Source organism: Protopterus annectens, chromosome 5.part0 (assembly GCF_019279795.1).
Source record: "Protopterus annectens isolate FY-2018-M chromosome 5.part0, PAN1.0, whole genome shotgun sequence".
Taxonomy (NCBI): Eukaryota; Metazoa; Chordata; order Ceratodontiformes; family Protopteridae; genus Protopterus; species Protopterus annectens.
This window is the reverse complement of record NC_056735.1, coordinates 1,848,023,704-1,848,044,153: the sequence shown is the minus strand read 5'-3', so window position 1 is coordinate 1,848,044,153 and position 20,450 is coordinate 1,848,023,704. Positions and strand designations below refer to the sequence as shown.

The window sequence follows — 20,450 nt, the reverse complement described above, 5'->3', positions numbered from 1 at the left end:
ACTCCACTGCCAATCATGAGCAGACAGGTGATCCACCGTGGTGACCCCTAACCAGGAAAAAGCTGAAAGAAGAAGAAGAAGATTAAGGTGGTCAAAGCATGTATTAAAGTGCAGGAGCTCAATGTACAGTACATTTTTAAAAACTGTAACACACTTACTGCAGCTGCACTGCCAAAATCTTCACCCTGTTTTACATTTTTTGCTGTGGCAAGGCAATGTGGACAGTATTATACATTTCTACTTTGTAATGATTGACTTCAACAATTGGCTAAGCTTCTGGTGTCATTCAAAGGGGATCCAGTATTTTTCTGCCTGGGACGACATGATCGACAAACCACAATGCTTTGCCAGAGATGGTCTGCACCTGTCACTCCTGAGATTCAGGTTACTGGCTAAAGCTCTTGCCATCCCTATAGTGTCTTTTTTAGGCAAGGTTCAAAGGAAAAAAACACCACCGTAACAGATACAAGCATGCAAAATCTGAAGGTAATGCTACTCAATGCTAGAAGTCTAAACCTCAAAATGCACTCTCTCGAGGCACTCCTAATAATGGAGAACATCAATATCTGTGCAGTAACTGAGACCTGGTTCAAGGCTCTAGAGAGCACCCCTGCAATACCAGGCAACAATTCTTATCACACTTTTCGGCCGCAAAACCAAGACCGAAACACTAAAAGTGGATGAGTGTCAATATTCCCCAAGGATATTCACACCTCCAGGCTAGTTGCCCAACACAATGCATCTGAAATTCTCCAGGTGCAACTAACACTAGGTAAGACTGCAATCCAAATTGTAGCTTGCTACAGATCCCCCACCATGCTCCAAGATTCTCACTACACCTTTCTAAACATACTGGAAAATATCACAATACAACTAAACACCCAAATACTGGGTGATTTCAACTACCCTGCCATTAACTGGGAAAACTACTCTGGTAGCAACTCCTTTTCCCAACGGTTCTTGGAATTCATAAATTCCAACGCCCTGGATCAACTAATCCATTGTCCCACCAGGGGCTCCAATATCCTAGACCTGGTCATTACCAACATGGGAGACAGATGCTCCACACCAGTGGTCACCCCCTCATTGGTCAGGTCTGACAATAAGCAAATCACCCTTGACATCCACATCCCACCCCCACCCCCCAGTAAGGAATTCATAAATTCCAACGCCCTGGATCAACTAATCCATTGTCCCACCAGGGGCTCCAATATCCTAGACCTGGTCATTACCAACATGGGAGACAGATGCTCCACACCAGTGGTCACCCCCTCATTGGTCAGGTCTGACAATAAGCAAATCACCCTTGACATCCACATCCCACCCCCACCCCCCAGTAAGGAAACCTCCTTAAAAAACTTCTCCAAAGTCAGCTTCATGCTACTGAAGTCAGATGGGATCTGGAAGTTCGACTGCAGAATCCTACACTAAGGCACTGTACGAGCACATCCACTCATGCATGAATTGTGCCATCCCAGATAGAACCAAGATGCTCTTCTCCAAAAAAAGGAAGACAATCTGGTGGTCCCCTGCTATAAACAAACTATACAACAGAAGGAAGAAACTGTTGCAGAAAAGAGGAAAATCCCAGGATGCAAAAAACTCCCTCACCAGCCTCAGTAAGATGCTGAGATCCCTCATAAAATCCTCAAAAGCTAGTTACAAAAATAAAATTGCCAAAGATTCCAAAGACAACCACAAGGCATTCTATAGGTATGTCAAGAATCTAAATGGCAATGCTCAGATCTGCTCTGAGCTACAACAGAATGGCATTAGATATACTGATCCAAAGGATATTGCCAATATCCTGGCAGTTCGATTTAGTGCCAACTTCATCCCCCTCTCACCCCCTAAAGGGCCCATCTCAATACAAAAAGATTGCCAAATTCCAGTAATCATGGCCACACAGGTAGAAACCACACTCTCCAAAGCTAAGAATACAGCATCCATGGGACCAGATGACATCCCAGGCTGCGTACTACATGAACTACAAAATGAACTGGCACCTCACCTAAGTTTCATGTCTAATCATAGCCTTACCTCAGGCTTCATGCCCACTGAGTGGTGCACAGCTACAGTTATCCCGCTCCACAAGGGAGGATCTGCCTTGGATCCCAGGAACTACCATCCCATCAGTCTGACAAGCCTGATCTGCAAGGGCATGGAACGCATTATCATGGAACTTATAAAAAAAGACATTGGCAACATTTCAAACACTGGACCCCACCCAGTTTGGGTTTGTGAAGAGCCAATCTTGTCTCCTGAATCTGACTGACTTCTTTGAATCAGTCTCCAGAGCTGTGGACGAGGGTAAGGCGGTCCAAAAAGCCTATCTGGTCCTTGCCAAGGCCTTCAACACCATTCCCCACTCTGGAATCATAGATAAACTTACTAAGCTGGGCTTAAATCCCTATGTCACTCGATGGGTTGCCAACTGGCTTACTGACAAAACCCAGACTGTAAAAGTAGCCGACTCCAAATCCAGCTCCAGACAAGTGACAAATGGAATACCTCAGGTTCAGTCCTGGGACCACTCTTGTTTGGCATCTACTTCTTTGAAGTACAGGCCAACACTAAGGGACTCTGGCTAACAAAGTTCATAGATGACTGCAAACTGGGAGCCATTACTGAATCCCCAAATGATGTGGATATTCTACAAAAGGGCCTTACAGAAACAGATGCCTGGTGCCAGAGCCATGGGCTCAAGCTTTATGCCAAGAAATTTATAGTTATCCCCTTTGGAAAAAAACATGTACCCATGAATTACCACATAGGTGGCAGGACACTAAACATCCAAAGTGTGATGAGAGACTTAGGGACACAGGTGGACAGTGGTCTCACTTTCGATAACCACATCGCCACAAAAGTCAGGAAATTCTTCTATGTGGCACACCTCATCACTAATGGCTTTTCATCCAGAAAAAAGGAGGTCATTGTCCCACTGCACTCATCCCTCATTAGACCCATTATAGAGTATAATGCCCCATTTGGTATGTACCTCACAAGACATCTGCAACAGCTGGAAATGCCACAGAAATACCTCACTAAAAGAATCGCAGGCCTAAAGCAGATGCCATATGCTGACCATCTAAAATAACTCCAGCTATACTCTGTGGCATATTGTCTACTCAGAGGTGATCACTACTTAACATTCAAGGCCATGTCAAACCCTGAGCTGTTGGACATGCTCCACTTAAAGAAATCCCAATCCCTCAGAGCCACACGCTCCAAGGATCTAAACCTTGTCATCACAATAAACAAAACATGCTGGAGTGATAGGTTCCTGACCCAGAGACTCCCCATACTCTGGAATAGACTGCCCATACATGTCAAGCAGAGCGCCCCATTGGCCCTCTTCAAAAGGAACCTTGATGATTGGATGGGAGATAGGAAATTCACCCCTGGGATCATGTCAGTCGCCCTGCTAGACAGGGGTCCAGAGAAGTAAATACTGTGGGAAGAAATAACCAGGGAATTGTCATGGCTAGGCTTGCAGAGGCCCTAGGGCTGATAGCCTAGTACCAACCTATGAACCTATAATGCACTACTGACACTGCCCTTTGGTGGTGGCCATCAGTACTGCAGCATGAGACTCAATTGTAACAGCTTTGAAAGTTCCCAAAGTTTGTGGAGTCATCAAAGTTTAAAATGATTTTACAATGCACTAAAAGACTTTGATGTAGCATTGACTTATGACTGGGAGTTTCATAGTTGTAGATTCAATAGCAAAATACCCCCTGGTAGTTTCTATCACTATGGAGACTTGAAATACGACTGAGAAAGAAGTATTTTCCCAGAAGAAATCACTCTTGAAAGGATAAAAACAAGGACATGAAATGATCATTGGTTAGCCCTGATTATGGAAGCAGGATTTAGGGAAGTTAATGAATAATATATAAATCAAATTATTTGGTTTACACCCATTCACTACTTAAATGTCTTAAGTTTTCTGTGATAATCTTAAGGTGATTTTGAACAAAAAGATTCTGTAACTTATAATAAACTGATGCTGGATTTTTTCGAAGATGCTGCGCTGATTATATTCAACTTCCCATCCAGTAAAGTGGACTATTATTGTTTGAAGCTGGCTCATTAGTCATATTAAATGCTTTTATATAGCCAAGACCCCCTGTGTGATGTCCACAATATGTGCAATGATAGACCCCCATGGAAAATATTGTCTGTATGCGGACATTTGCTCAGCCATCTCCATCTTAATTATAATGAACTGCAATGACCTGCCTACGTTCCAAGCCCTCAAAGAAGCCATTGTATGACAGATGTCAATATTAAATATACCCTTCATACTGCAGATCCTGAAATTGTGAAATATTTAAGAGATTTTCTTAAAAATAACAGTAAAGTACAAAGCTGTTACACATTAAAATCATTTATTGCAGGAGTGAAAGCCTTCCCTGCACCCCCAGTACCCCATTACTTGTATATACTAACCCTGCACCCCCAGTACCCCATTACTTATATATACTAACTCTGCACCCCAGTACCCCATTACTTACATATACTAACTCTGCACCCCAGTACCCCATTACTTATATATACTAACCCTGCACCCCAGTACCCCATTACTTGTATATACTAACCCTGCACCCCCAGTACCCCATTACTTATATATACTAACTCTGCACCCCAGTACCCCATTACTTACATATACTAACTCTGCACCCCAGTACCCCATTACTTATATATACTAACCCTGCACCCCAGTACCCCATTACTTACATATACTAACTCTGCACCCCAGTACCCCATTACTTACATATACTAACTCTGCACCCCAGTACCCCATTACTTGTATATACTAACCCTGCACCCCCAGTACCCCATTACTTACATATACTAACTCTGCACCCCAGTACCCCATTACTTATATATACTAACTCTGCACCCCAGTACCCCATTACTTACATATACTAACCCTGCACCCCAGTACCCCATTACTTATATATACTAGCTCTGCACCCCAGTACCCCATTACTTATATATACTAACTCTGCACCCCAATACCCCATTACTTACATATACTAACTCTGCACCCCAGTACCCCATTACTTATATATACTAACTCTGCACCCCAGTACCCCATTACTTACATATACTAACTCTGCACCCCAGTACCCCATTACTTGTATATACTAACCCTGCACCCCCAGTACCCCATTACTTATATATACTAACTCTGCACCCCAGTACCCCATTACTTACATATACTAACTCTGCACCCCAGTACCCCATTACTTACATATACTAACTCTGCACCCCAGTACCCCATTACTTACATATACTAAGCTCCAGATGTTTATATCTTACAGAAGAGGCAGTACTCAGAGATCGAGCATTTTTGGGAATAATGAAGGTACTTACGTATTATTGCAACCACAATTTCGTGGTTGCGTTAATACTTATGTTGGCCTGAAAAGGAGTGTGGGAATTAGTGTAAGATGTAATTTAACATCTGTATTACCAGCAAGAAAGTTTGTTGGTCTTACATTCAGGAAGTTAAACAACCGTGTAAGTTACACACGCACTGTTCAATTGGATCAGCTGCTGTTGTACTGTTCGAAGTCTGAATTGTTTTTAAGTGGATGAGTTGCTGTCCTTGGCTAAAACTATTTCATGTGCAATGAGTTACATTATCATATGTTATCATTTGAACTGAACAGCTGCTATTTTATGAAAATGTACTTGGATTTCCATATACCTTCCACCTCTCTTCTGCTCCCGTATGTCTACGAATTTTCCGGGTTTTGACTGAGCCCTACTGGCAGTTTCATTTCTATCCCTCTTCCCACTCTCATTACTGCTACTCATGTCAGTGTAATTTAAAATGGACATTATATTTTTTAACATGGAGTTTGGCCTTCACACCACGGAAACAATTTTTTTTTTTATAATACTGGTTGGCATATGGCAAGCACGCATTTCAAGAACCCCCCCCAACGGTCAGAAATTCTACTGTACTTTATAGTTCTTAGCACCTTTTTTCTTTTCCTTGACTAAGTGTTATTTAAAATTTTGGTACTTGTGTATTATCGCAACGGAAGTAAAGCTATGTAACATTATACTGGACAGAAATCCTGTGCTGATTTCAGTCTTGCATTTAAATGAGAGAAAATGTTTTCAAGCAGTGATATCTACCAGCTTACAAATGTGGTTGTGATAATACGTAAGTAGCAAAATAAATATTTCCATGTAACAGCACTCGAATTCTTACATTTCTGTGGATCACACTAACAATCCTTGAACATACAGTGGTAACTCAACCTGTTTGCCAGTAGTATAAAAAAGGATGTCTTTTCAACAGGTCAAAAAAACAAAAAAAAATACTGCAGGGCGACATAACATTGCAGCTGAATCCTTAAAAGCTGTAATTGGCAAACTGATTACCCAGAGGTAGAATAATGATCTGGTTTCAGAGGATATGTTCAACACCAGCAATATTGCCATTTTCTGGAACAGAGAGAAAGTATGCAGGAATTATCAAGGTGCTGTCTTCAGTTTTCAGAAAAAAAGTTCTTTCCCATATGTAATAATGCAGTGCTGGTCATGGAGACAGAAAAAAGACATGACGTTTGTATTTATGATTTACCTTTCATAATTCCAGCTAGTGCAGACAAAATTATGTTTATCCTTGTAATTTGAAGTTGTAAGGTATCTGAAAGTGTATGTTAGCAGAAAAATGACATAACTCAAATAATCACCTAAAAGAGGGCTTAAGAAATTCCAACAATGCAGAAGTTTATGAAGAGAAACCTATCTTTTCCAGTAGAAAGAAACAAATCTAAAATTGGAATAATGTAGTAAAACAGATCACCTGAACAATGACTATAGTTTGCATAAATGTTTGCAACTGATTCTGAATGCATAAGGAAATGTGTTGAACACAGAAAAGCCTACTTATTTCACAGTTAACTGTCATATCATCTTTTGTCTCATAAAAATATGGAGCATTATTGTTACTATGACCAAATGGCATCTCATAGAAATATGGAACATTACTGTTACTATGGCCAAATAGCATCTCATGGGAATATGGAGCATTACTGTTGTTGTTTTGTCTTTCGGCTTTTCCTGGTTAGGTGTTGCCACAGCAGAACTCTGGTCCGCTAATGATTGGCAGTAAATTTTTACGTGCCGAGTTGCCGGTCCTGACGCACAACCTTCAACGAAGGTATGCCCATTCATGCATGTCTCCAGAAGACGCTCTAGCTGAGAATCAAACAGGACAACGTTTTACTGTGAGGCAACAATGCTACCGCAGCACCACCACCGCAGTATATGGAGCATCACTGGTACTATGGAGCATTACTGTTACTACAACCAAATGGAATCTCATGGAAATATGGAGCATTATTGTTACTATGACCAAATGGCATCTCATGGAAGTATGGAGCATTACTGTTGCTATGACCAAACTGAATCTCATAGAAATATGGAACATTACTATTGCTATGACCAAATGGCATCTCATGGAAGTATGGAGCATTACTGTTGCTATGACCAAACTGAATCTCATAGAAATATGGAACGTTACTGTTGCTATGACCAAATGGCATCTCAGAAATATGGAACATTACTGTTGCTATGACCAAATGGCATCTCATAGAAATATGGAACATTACTGTTGCTATGACCAAATGGCATCTCATAGAAATATGGAACATTACTGTTGCTATGACCAAATGACATCTCATGGAAATATGGAACATAAGTTTTACTATGACCAAATGACATCTCATAGAAATATGGAACATTAATGCTACTATGACCAAATGGCATCTGACAGAAATGTGGAACATTTATTGTTACTATGACCAAATGGCATCTCACAGAACTATGAAACATTACTGTTACTATGACCAAATGGCAGACACATGCATCCACTTACCTTGGATGTCTGTGCTTCCTCTACTAACTTCACAATCTGTGACAGTGTGGTTTCTGAACCAACATGCGTTGCCTCCACAAGTAAGGTGCCATTGGCATTGATTGAGCCAGCAATAACAATACTTCCGGGTCTTTTGATAACAGGCATGGGTTCACCTAGAAAGCAAACAGGTGCTGGTTACTGTAACTACCTGCACTTAAAGAGCGACTACAGCTTGAGAATAATGAGATTTTTGGTTCCCTGAATCTGCCAGCTAGACTATCAGAGGACATACTATCTCCCAAGAGCAATAAGATTATGCCACTGCTATGAAGGCAATAAATTGTCTAAGCCTCCAAGTGCATCATTTCTCTTAGAGGTGAAAATGAGTAGCTGCCCAATACCTGTAGTTTCCTCATGATTTGTTATATGAAAGTGCTAGCACTAAACCTAATAATGGCAGGAAAGTCTTCTTCCACTTCTTCTTTTGTTTTTTCCCGGTTAGGGGTGGCCACAGCGGAAAGTACAGAAGGTTAATAAAAGGAGCTGTAGCTCTGGATTTGGTTACCTCGGTTTCCATCTGCATACCACATGACTCTAAGCAAATCAACTGACCAGACCATTGCTCCAGGGTCAATAAATATGAAAACTGTTTTAATTGTAAAACTTTATTTGAAAGAAGTCAGGTTGTAAAAAATAATAAAGATAAAAAAGGCATGTTTAAATGTAGCAGCTATAAATACTGTAGGTATGTAAATTAATTTTCAAATGTTATATCAAGACATTCACACAAAGAAATTTCGGCAACAGGAAGATACACCTGCAATTCAAGTCTGGTGGTTTATTTAGCTATGTGTGAAACATGCAACAGTTTCTATACAAGTAAAACAACTAGAAGACTGAATTTATGAGCATGTATTGGCAATTAAAAATGAAGACTTATCAAATGCCTTTGCAAAACATGCACTATCATGTTCAGATTATCTGAAATTTTCTTATTTTGTATTGGATCATATAGTTTAATAAATATATTCTGGTGATTTTAAACAATAAATTAGAAGTCAAGGAAGTTAACCAGCAGCTGTAATGCAAATAAAAGTCCTGGTCTAAATGAGAGCATAAATATAAAATGTTTAATTAAATCACAATGTCTGTGAAATTTATTTTAAATACAAATAATACAACTGTGTATATGCACATGGTTTTATGCATGTTGCTTTAAATTTTAAAGAAGTTTTTTTAAATTTGGAATCACATGTTGAATTGTTTAATTATTCAATTAACTTAGAGTATAAATTTTTAAGTATAACTGTTTTGTGTAGCTCTGATGAAGTTCATTAAATGTTTAGATAAAAGTGCTTAGCTTTGCAAAACAGTTTCTAGTGTGAATTGTTTGCTTTTCAGTGAGGTTACTGCAACAGCTATTTACTAATGAGTAGTTCCTACAATCACATTCATTTTTAAGTTGTGGGTTTTAGCATTGCACTGAGCCTTTTGTGAAGTTTTTCAACTCTGAGTGATGTCCATCTCACCTGATTAAATTAGCAATATAAATAAACTACTAAATATAAGCCACTGATCATGCATGTGAACTTTTATGGAGGTCTTTGCTGAACAAAGTACCATAGGCCAAGTCCTACAATTTCCTACAATAGAAGCCTCATCTAGCATGTCAGTTTGTTAAACACAGACTCAACTTAGTGTCTTTTAGAATTTAATGGAATCAAGTCCTAAATATGTTAGGCAATTAAGCATAACAACTAAGCAGCACAACAACTAATATAGCAATAACCCACGCCTGGGTGTGGGTAATGCTGGATTTACCCACGGTTGGTGTGATTTGGTCACGAGGGTGAAACCCGAGTGGCCGAACAAAGACAACCGTAGGTAAATCCAGCATTGCCCACACCCAGAAGTGGGTTATTGCTATTATACAATGACATTATTTAAGAAAACAAATACTTACTTTTCTTAAATAATGGCATTGTATAATGCCTCCTTGCTGCCCTTCCGCAGCTGTCTGGTATTCTGCGGCAGTTCTGATGTATTGCGCATGCATATGCTTATGCAGTACATCAAAGCAGTGGGTGGAAGCAATGGAGAAAGCAAGATCTCCGTTGCTTTTTACAAAGTGTCTCGCTATGTTAAAGGAGTTTAACATAACGAGACAGCTTTAAAAAAAGCAACGGAGAAAGGAAGATCTCCGTTACTTTTTTAAAGCTGTCTCGCTATGTTAAACTCCTTTAACATAGCGAGACAGTGTCTAAAAAGCAACAGAGATCTTGCATTCTCCGTTGCTGTAAAAAAAGATGTATACTAATGGAAAAAGTCCGGGCGACTGGACCTTTTTCCATTAGTATAAGTCTGATTTACAATGTGCACGCTGACCAATCAGCATGCACGTTTTGGAATATTAATGGGGGGTCATTGTATAATAGCCTTTAAGAGGAACATGATGTCTTATTGTATTTTACCTAATTTAACTACTTTATTTACTTTGTCGCTACACTCTTGTAACATTGATTCTTGTTAAAAATCATGCAGATATTCTTTTCTAGCTAAAACACAGTTTAGCATTGCAGCAAAACTCTTGTCTAATCACACTAGGAAGAAAGTATTGAAAATGGTTCAGTGCATCCATAATTATTATTAACAGTATATCCTCAAAGAATATTTATAAACAGTATAATTTCATTTCAAAATGGGACAACTGTTTTAAGTACTTTAATCTCTTTATTTTTTCTTTATTTTTTTCCAGTTCAAAACATGCATCATTGACTTCCTGCAATACAGTAACACAGCAGATAAAAATACTAATTTAGAATATGTTGACTGCCCTTGATATCTGCCCTAGAATCTAAGCCATCCATATGGTAACTTTGCTCATGCTATGGTACTCTGTGCAATTATTTCCCTCCTTCCACACTGCAGCAAACATAAAATAAATTACTTACTCAATGAGGCAGTTTGACTGCTTAACTAAGGATTGTCAGTGGTAAATATCTGTTTCTTAGCAGCCCTGTTCCAAACAGTACTGCACTGTAGAAATCCGAGTTTAATGAGCTCCAAGGAAATAAAACAAGAACAGATTTCCAAACTGCATAACCTATTTAAATGTATAGCCTCTAGCCATCATGCTTTGCTACTTAAGGATGCATGGATGCATTTCTCTCTTCAGTCAGATCCTCCATACTCAGTCCTGGTAATACTCTTAAAAACAATGCTTCAAAGGATTTTTTAAATTCCCACTCTGAACAATAAAACACTGATCTTTCCTGGAATACAACACTAGTTTCATATGGAGGACAGAACCATAAAATATTAGATAGAGTTTATCATAACCATTGTCATCTGTGATTTTAAGTAAATATGCTAAAACTGGAAACTTCACTCTTCACACTTTGGGATAGAAGAAATACAGAGGGCAATAGCAGGTTACTTTTCAATACAGAGGGCAATAGCAGGTTACTTTTCCTTCTCATACGTTGAGTAGAGCTAGACACTGCACTATAGGCAATAAATTAAGTAGTTAGGCAGCTGGAATATTGTACTGAGAGTGTGCAGGTACAGAGGTATGTAATTCATTAAGAACTACTATGAAAGTAGTCATTGCGGTATGCAAAATAAAAGAGTACAATATTAAATCACTCTCCTTAACTACTACTACTACACACACACACACACACACACACACACACACACACACACACACACACACACACACACACACACACACACACACACACACACACGTGCACATATACACACAAATATTTTACAGAAAACTGCTAGCACTTTATTCACCAAACATTACCTCACAGCAAGAGGTTCTCCCGTTCGATTCTCGGCTTGGCTTAGGGAGTGCTTTCTGTGTGGAGTCTGCATGTCCTCCCCACGGTTGGGTAGAGTTTGAAAGACTTGCGTGCGTAAATGGGCATACCTTCATTGAAGGTTGAGCGTCGAGCTGGCACCTCGGCGTTTTGTAAAAATCTACTGCCAATCATTAGCGGACCGGAGTTCCGCTGTGACGACCCCTTACTGGGAAAAGCCGAAAGACAAACAACAACCTATACAGCTGCAGTGTTCAGTATCACTAGCACCTGTGGTATGCAGACATATACAGAACTACCACAGCAATCTTAACTTTTACAATTATTCAGAAAGAACTTGATAGGGGCCACTTAGCAGATGCAGTGTGAGTGAGTCTCACAGAGTTGATATCGTCCTGCACCACCTCCCATTGAAGTAATTCCCTTTGAATTAAGCCTCTGCAATAATGCAGTCCAAGATGACATACCTAAAAAAGGCTTAGTACATTTGGCTTGTAGGCAGACAAGCAGGACAGCCATTTACATGACTGCTAACCCAGATTACTTTAGTAAATCATTGTGACTGCCTGAGCAGGCAGCATGACGGATTTGGCATCTACAGTTCTGATTTGCATCTCAGGTGGTGAGTTTGGATAAGCTCAGTAATTAGGCAAGCCATCTAAGAAACATGTCCAGGAGCTCATTCTGCTGTGTACCAAAAGCACATTCTGCTAGAGGATGAAGACGCTGTTATGGACACCTGGCAGTAGAGTTAGAGGAGTAACAGTGACTCTGAAGCGTAAAGCAGCAGCCCAAACGAGACAGGAAAAAGAAAGAGTAAGGCAACAACAGAGGAACAAATGTTGTGACATGAGTTGGGATAATCCCTGTGATTATGATGTACATACAATAAGAAAATGAGCCCATATAACATAGTAAATAAATTATTTTTGTTGCAAGTGGAATTGTGGGGGAATTGTGAAGTGTAAAGTATATTCATGTTTAAATATGTGAACCACACTCTTTCTTTTCTGAAGAGGAAAATGTTATTCTGCTGCATTGCAAACATTTCCAATAAAACTGTTTAAACAAGTAAACAGATAAGGATTTCCTTCATTGTTCAATTCACAGCACCTTCCTTTCTTCTTCCCCTTCATTGCGTCTCTCATTTATTCTTTCTCCCTCCCCTCACACTGCCTCTTTCATGCATATGACATACTGTTTGCTCAATCTACACTTTCATATTTCCAATATGTTAACCTTGCTGTACTCTCAAATTCAGTGCAAACTCTTCTGCAGATTATAAAATATCATATGCTTATTGTATCCTCAACAGTGTACAAAAGATGGAGGTGACACTTTTTTCTTGTAACATCCTAAGTATAAAACTATAACACAGTCCTTTTGCACAGCAGAATGCACTGGACTGGAACAGATGCATAACTACAAATACGTAGGACTTGCACTTGGTCACAGGTTCTGTCACTCTCCCTCTTAATATTGAACCCCTGAAATTCAGTTTACAGTAGCAACATAAAGGGCACACAGTAAAAGCAGACAATGCTATTCATTCATTATGCTCTTCCCAGCTAACTGCATTGTCATTACTTTCCGCAAATCATTAGGATCTAATTAACATCAGCACTTTAATTCATCCTTCCTTGTATATCTCTTTTGCTCACAACAGTGCTATGTATCTCATTAATGATACACTACCCAAATTACACATTTGCTAACTCTCTTTTGTCATCAACATTCTGTTTCTTAGCTGTAACATATTACACTTGTCCATTTTCACTTCATTCAAAAGTTTTCTTTCCCTATGCTTAACTCCATATCATACCTAGAGAGGATCATTGTTATGTAAGAATTGCTGTACACAGGCAGACATTTTCTGTCCAGAAGGCACCGAGGGCAAACTACATAATCAAACAAAATGATCACTGTTCCAAAATGGGCTTATTTTGAAAGCCTTGCTTTGCCTCGCTTTATGTGTTCTTCCACACAGATATTACCAAAAGATTTCTAATTTTCTAGGTACAAAGTCAATACCCTGTCTAACTGGTTTACTGTATTTGTTTGTATGAGAGTAATAGCAGCTATACCTCTCTAGCACCATCATTTTAAAATAACAGCAAGCATTATCCTTAGACATTGTATAAGTTATGTATGATGTTGTTTCATGTTTTGATATTGTGTCATTGTTAACGTAAATGGACCTGTGGCTTTTAAATTGGTGTACTGTGACATTGTGATGAGCAAGGGCATGAGATTGATCTTTGAAACACTGTTCTGCCCAGAGATTAGGTTAACATATAAGGCATGAGAGCCGTGTACTTTCTCTCAGAATCTACATTTATGACAGATATTTTCCCTCAGTGCTGAACATGAGCCTTTCATACAAGTGCACTGCAAGAGGTGATCAAAGTGCATTTGGAAGTCTGGAGAACAGTGCAGTATAATTACATAACAGTGCTTAGCAAGGACTGCAGAGAAAAGCAGTACAGCAGATTGTTACCCAGGCAACACAGTTACCGTTTTTTCTTTGTTTTACTTTGCAGGCCTTGTGTGGAATAAAATAAATTGGAATTTGCATGGTTTTATTTATTTATTTATTCAGTTTGCCAACTGGGTAGTTGGGTGCTCCAGAGACCCTTTTCATCTACAACCTAGGTCAACAAGCAGTGACAGCGTAAAAGTATTTCATATACAGATACATTACATATACAATGTCATTAGAAAATGTACAAAAGGCAAACAGAAATTAATGTAAGGAATAATATTATTGAACTGAAAAGGCATCTTTGGTCTGAGGAAGCAACCAGGGCTGGTTGCGAAAGTGCTTACCTACAATAAAGAGCATTGGATTTATACTGGATTTTACAGTGGTTTTTGCCCCGTCACTGTGGTTTTAGCAGTATTAGGAGTTTACATTTTTTCTGGACATTTTCCTTGGTGTGTTTTCTCCTATACTTCATAACTGGGCTTCTCTTTCTTTTTGAACTGAAAAAGCAGTATAATTATCAAAGTGTCAAAATTCATGATTCATGCACTTTTGTTAATATTACATAGATTATCATTAGGTGTAAACTGCTATATGGTTTACCTGCATAGTATCACAGCATCATAAAAGAATAATAGGCTATCACCCAAGAGGGCCTTTTTAAGCCTAGCCATGCTTCCCAGTAACATCTGATAAGTTTTGGTTGCCTAAGGTTTTATGGGGATGTATTTGCTGTGGCATGAGTAGTCAAGCATTTACAAGCTTCCTCTCTCTCTCTCTCTGATAGAGACATAGGTGTCAGACCAAAGGGTATATTTACAGTTCCCCATCCGCTGATCCATGTTTCATTTATTAGGTGCCAGACCAAAGGGTGTATTTACAGTTCCCCATCCACTGAGTCATGTTTCATTTATTAGGTGTCAGACCAAAGGGTGTATTTACAGTTCCCCATCCGCTGATCCATGTTTCACTTATTAGGTGCCAGACCAAAGGGTGTATTTACAGTTCCCCATCCACTGAGTCATGTTTCATTTATTAGGTGTCAGACCAAAAGTTCCCCATCCACTGATCCATGTTTCACTTATTAGGTGCCAGACCAAAGGGTGTATTTACAGTTCCCCATCCACTGATCCATGTTTCATTTATTAGGTGCCAGACCAAAGGGTGTATTTACAGTTCCCCATCCACTGAGTCATGTTTCATTTATTAGGTGTCAGACCAAAGGGTGTATTTACAGTTCCCCATCCGCTGATCCATGTTTCACTTATTAGGTGCCAGACCAAAGGGTGTATTTACAGTTCCCCATCCACTGAGTCATGTTTCATTTATTAGGTGTCAGACCAAAGGGTGTATTTACAGTTCCCCATCCCCTGATCCATGTTTCATTTATTAGGTGCCAGACCAAAGGGTGTATTTACAGTTCCCCATCCACTGAGTCATGTTTCATTTATTAGGTGTCAGACCAAAGGGTGTATTTACAGTTCCCCATCCGCTGATCCATGTTTCACTTATTAGGTGCCAGACCAAAGGGTGTATTTACAGTTCCCCATCCACTGAGTCATGTTTCATTTATTAGGTGTCAGACCAAAAGTTCCCCATCCACTGATCCATGTTTCACTTATTAGGTGCCAGACCAAAGGGTGTATTTACAGTTCCCCATCCACTGATCCATGTTTCATTTATTAGGTGCCAGACCAAAGGGTGTATTTACAGTTCCCCATCCACTGAGTCATGTTTCATTTATTAGGTGTCAGACCAAAAGTTCCCCATCCACTGATCCATGTTTCACTTATTAGGTGCCAGACCAAAGGGTGCATTTACAGTTCCCCATCCATTGAGTCATGTTTCATTTATTAGGTGTCAGACCAAAAGTTCCCCATCCACTAATCCATGTTTCACTTATTAGGTGCCAGTCCAAAGGGTATATTTACAGTTCCCATCCACTGATCCATGTTTCACTTATTAGGTGCCAGACCAAAGGGTATATTTACAGTTCCCCATCCACTGATCCATGTTTAACTTGAATAAGTGTGGGGATGAACTCTGCTTCACATGGATGTCAAGCCTGTTCCAGAGAAGGGGAGCCTTTGAGGCACAAACGCGTCTCTCCAGCATGTTGTATTTATGTTGCAGGCAAGGTTTAGGTCTCCGGATTGGGTATTCCTGATTCTGTTTGGTTTACAGATGTGCAATAGGTCCATTAGGGCTGGATCAGAGGACATTTTGAAGGCCAGGCACAGGTCACCTCTCAGTAGCCTGTAGGAGACCGAGGTGGTCTGCATAGGACTTGTTTTCCACACCATGTATTCTTTTTGTGATGAATCTCTAAGGATGCTACAGTTGTTGCATATGCCTAGCCAGGGACATACTGAAGAGGCATTGTACTCAATGATTGGTCTTCTGAGAGCAGAGTGCAACAGAATGATGAGATGTTTGGATCTAGATGCCATACCCTGGCTTATACGTTGTGCAACATAGAGCGATTGCTTGTCTACAGTAGACACGTGATGGTCAAAGCATTGCCTAGGTGCAGTCCCAAATCCCTGACTATAGACTCTCCTCATAGGGGTGTATTGTCAATGTAGTAGCTTGTTGAGGTGGCTTTTTTTTTCTGAAAAATAGTACAATGCACTTTTTGGCTCTGGGTTTTAGACCATGACATTGGCAGCAGTTTTTAGTTTCTTTCAGGCCTTCTTGAAGGTTATTTGTATCTTAGAGGGATTCAATGACTGCACCCACTTTGCAATCATCAGCAAACTTGGTCAACCAGGGGCTTTTAACATAAGCCCTGACCTCAGAAAAGTTGTTACCAAACAGGAGCAGCCCCAGCACTGTGACCTGGGGCACCCCACTAGTAACCGGCCTTTTTGTGGAGGAAGCATCCCCTATTCTAATTTCTTGAATCCTGTATGTATGATTCACAGTTTATGCAAGGTAGTTAATGTCACCCATGGTTATGGTGTTAGGTTAAATGGGGAGAAGATCTAATACATTTAAGTATGTATTATGGCTTTCCTGGCTCATAGATCAGGATCTATAGCTTGCAAGGATAATGCATGGGACTTTGTCTAACGTAATTTGGATGTAGACATGCTCAAGTGCATCATACTTATGGAGCAGCCTTGAGGTGTGTTTGTTTTTAATGCAAATAGAGACACATCCAGATTTTGTCCCTTCCTGTGCAGTAGTTGGTTTAAATGTGCAGAAGGCACTGTAGCCCTGCACTGCTGGGGTGCTCTCCATGGCTTCAAACCATGTCGCAGTAACTGCACAGACATCTATGTTCTCCAGGGTGAGGGAATGCAGTTTCTTGTTTAGACTCCTAGCATTGAGAGCAACACCTTCAGATTTTCCTGGGCAGGTTTAGCTATATCTGTAGATTTATCAGGTTGGTAATGCCTAAAAAAGGCAGTATGTGTGTAGACAAGATTTTAGCCAATATTCAAAATCCCAGTGAGACAGGTACAAACCATCTCTGACAAAGCAGCAAGGTTTGTTAACCATATCCTTGAAGGCTAAAAAATATTGTACCTCCTTTGAATGACATCATCATCTATGTCATACTGTGGGAGAAGGTAAAATGCTACTTAATGCTAGGCTCATCCCAGCATGAGACACATAGTCAGAAAGCTCCATCATGTCTCTCTTCATGTAGTCTGGGTAAGTATGTCTCAAGTCATTTATGCCAACATGAACTATAACTGGATCATACTGTCACTTATAGTTTAACAACCTAAATGCATGAGTGATCTAACAAATCCTGCCCTGACAGCTGACCACAAATAACAGACAGCTGACTATGACATCACAAAAGCATTTGCATTTATACTGTTCCTTGAGATGTGCGTTTACTTGTCTTTGGAATACAAGAAGCTCAGCGACTGACTGAATTTCCATAGGTAGAGAATTTCATAAAGCAGGAACAAGTTTGTAAAATACCTTTTCTAAGGCGTTTAAGGAGCATGAAGGCTTTTGTAGATGTAAACTAAGTTGACTTCTTAAACTTTAATTTTTCTTTCTTATCATATAGTTTATATATTTAATATATATTTCAGATGTGAAAAATAACTGTTGTTTAACAGCAGTGGTGTTCTACTTTGTGTTTTGCCTGGATAAATTTTATTTTCTGACATTTATATTAATATTAGTATTATGTTGTGAATAACAATAGATGAAAGGTAGGGCATATTCACTTCTGGGTATGAGTACAATTTTTGGCTGTGGCGAAGGTATATGTCGCTTTCAAGTGAGTCAAAACCTTGTTGATCTGAAATTCTGTGTGTGTGTGTGTGTGTGTGTGTGTGTGTGTGTGTGTGTGTGTGTGTGTGTGTGTGTGTGTGTGTGTGTGTGTGTGTGCATGAAATAATTATTGGTCCAGTATTACTCCCAGGTATTTTCCTTGTGTGGTGCAGGGATGGGTAGTCTTAAAAGGGTTGGTAATGATGGAAGAGGGCCATTTGTGTGGTCCCAAAGAGCATAATAGACAGTTTGGTAGTCCTCACAGTGACCTTACTTTAGGTAACCAATTCCTAATATGTGCAAAGTTTATCTGTAACTCCCTTTACAACTCTGTTACACCTTTGTGAACAGTAGTTAGGAAAGTGTCATCTATGTACAAAGTTACATTTATTTTAGGAAGGTTGTATGTAATGTATTAATGAACAATGAATAAAACTAGATAGTCTAGAAAACAGCCCTCTGCTTCATAGGTATGTATTAGGCTAACAACCACTAGGACCTTTTTAAGCCTAGCCATGCATCTCAAATCTCTGGTACCCTTGATAAGTCTAAACAGGGGTTTGGGAAATGAAACATTTATAAACAGAGGCCAGGGAAATTAACCATTTACAGGCTGCATGTGTCCATTAGAGACATAGGTGCCAAACCAGGGATGAATTTCCTGTTCCCCATCCAGTTGTCCAAGTTACACTTGAATTGGGTTAGGGAGGAACTCTGCTTCACAGGGATGGACAGCCTATTCCAGAGAAGAGATAGTCTCTTGAGTACATGCCTGTCTCTCTCCAACAGGTCCTATTTATATCAGAGGCAAGGTTTCATTCTTTAAAATAGGTAATTGTGGTTTTGTTTGTTTTGTAGATATGCAGGAGGTCCATCAAAGTCCATCTGGCAATGCCTTCTATGCCAGGCATAGATCTCCCCTCAACAGTCAGAAGGAGACAAAATATAGGGATAGAACTTTGAGATGGTCTGCATATGAAATGTTATTATGTTAGTGAGGAAACTCAGTGGACATTCCAATTGTCAGATTTGCCTGGTTAGCTGAATAGCAAAGGGGACATTGTATTAGATGATAGGACTGATGAATGCTCCATACAGTGGAACAATGGCCTCCTTGGACCTAGATGCCATTCCTTTGTTTATAAGTTGAACAGTTTAGAATGATTTCCTCACTGCTCCAGACACATGATGGTCAAAGGCTAGCGTGTCCCTAAGTCCCTGATTACTGGGTCGACTCTTAGGGGTGTTTTTTCAATATAATAGTTACCAGGGGTGGATGACTTCCTAAAGAATACTATTATGCATTTCTTGGCATTTAGTTTTAGTTGTTTTTATTTAGTTTTAGTCCATGGTTCTGACACAAGTTATTTGCGTCAGCAATTCCTAGAGAACTTTAGTGTCAGTGAGGGATTCTATGACTGCTCCTAATTTGCAATCATCTGCAAATTTGGTCAGCCAGAGGCCATTGACATTTGCCTTGACTTCAGAGAAGTTAATGCCAAAAAGGAGCAGACCCAAGACTGATCCCTGAGTATTTCCTTATACATACGATTATTTATTGAAATGCAAGCAGAAATCAGAACCATAGGTGGATGGCTTAGCAATGACATCTCTTGAGATCGGTGGCAGCAGAATTTCATTTTATGATCAAGTTGTGCACTATTAGTTCTCGTAAAGTCCCTGCATAGAGATACATTATGCACACTAGGGCAGTGCCGGTTAAGCAGGTTTAAACTATTCGGGCTACCTAAAGTCCACTCTTCAAATTTTCCCTTAAAACTACCTTCCTCGAACTATACTACTGATCAAATCAGCGTATCCTATAACTAAAAAGATCATCTCTACTTGACTCCAAGTAGACTATTCTCTATCTATTAAACCTAGCACTTGCTCCTACAGTACTTATTACCTTGATACGGCACTCTTGTCATAGATAGTACCCCAAAAGGCAACCCCCATTTCTCGGTCAACCACGTCCCCGGAATCTTTTTTAAAGTTTTCGTCTACCCTTCTA

General features: G+C 39.7%; 1 protein-coding gene across 1 annotated transcript in view; it reads right to left on the bottom strand.

Annotated features, from left to right (window-relative positions):
• Window positions 1-20,450, bottom strand: part of ATP7B (ATPase copper transporting beta) — a 649,813-nt gene that overhangs the window by 257,782 nt on the left and 371,581 nt on the right. The window contains exon 11 of the mRNA XM_044071673.1: window positions 7,907-8,061. Within this exon, the coding sequence (XP_043927608.1) occupies window positions 7,907-8,061 (155 nt within the window). The remainder of the gene's footprint in view (window positions 1-7,906; window positions 8,062-20,450) is intronic.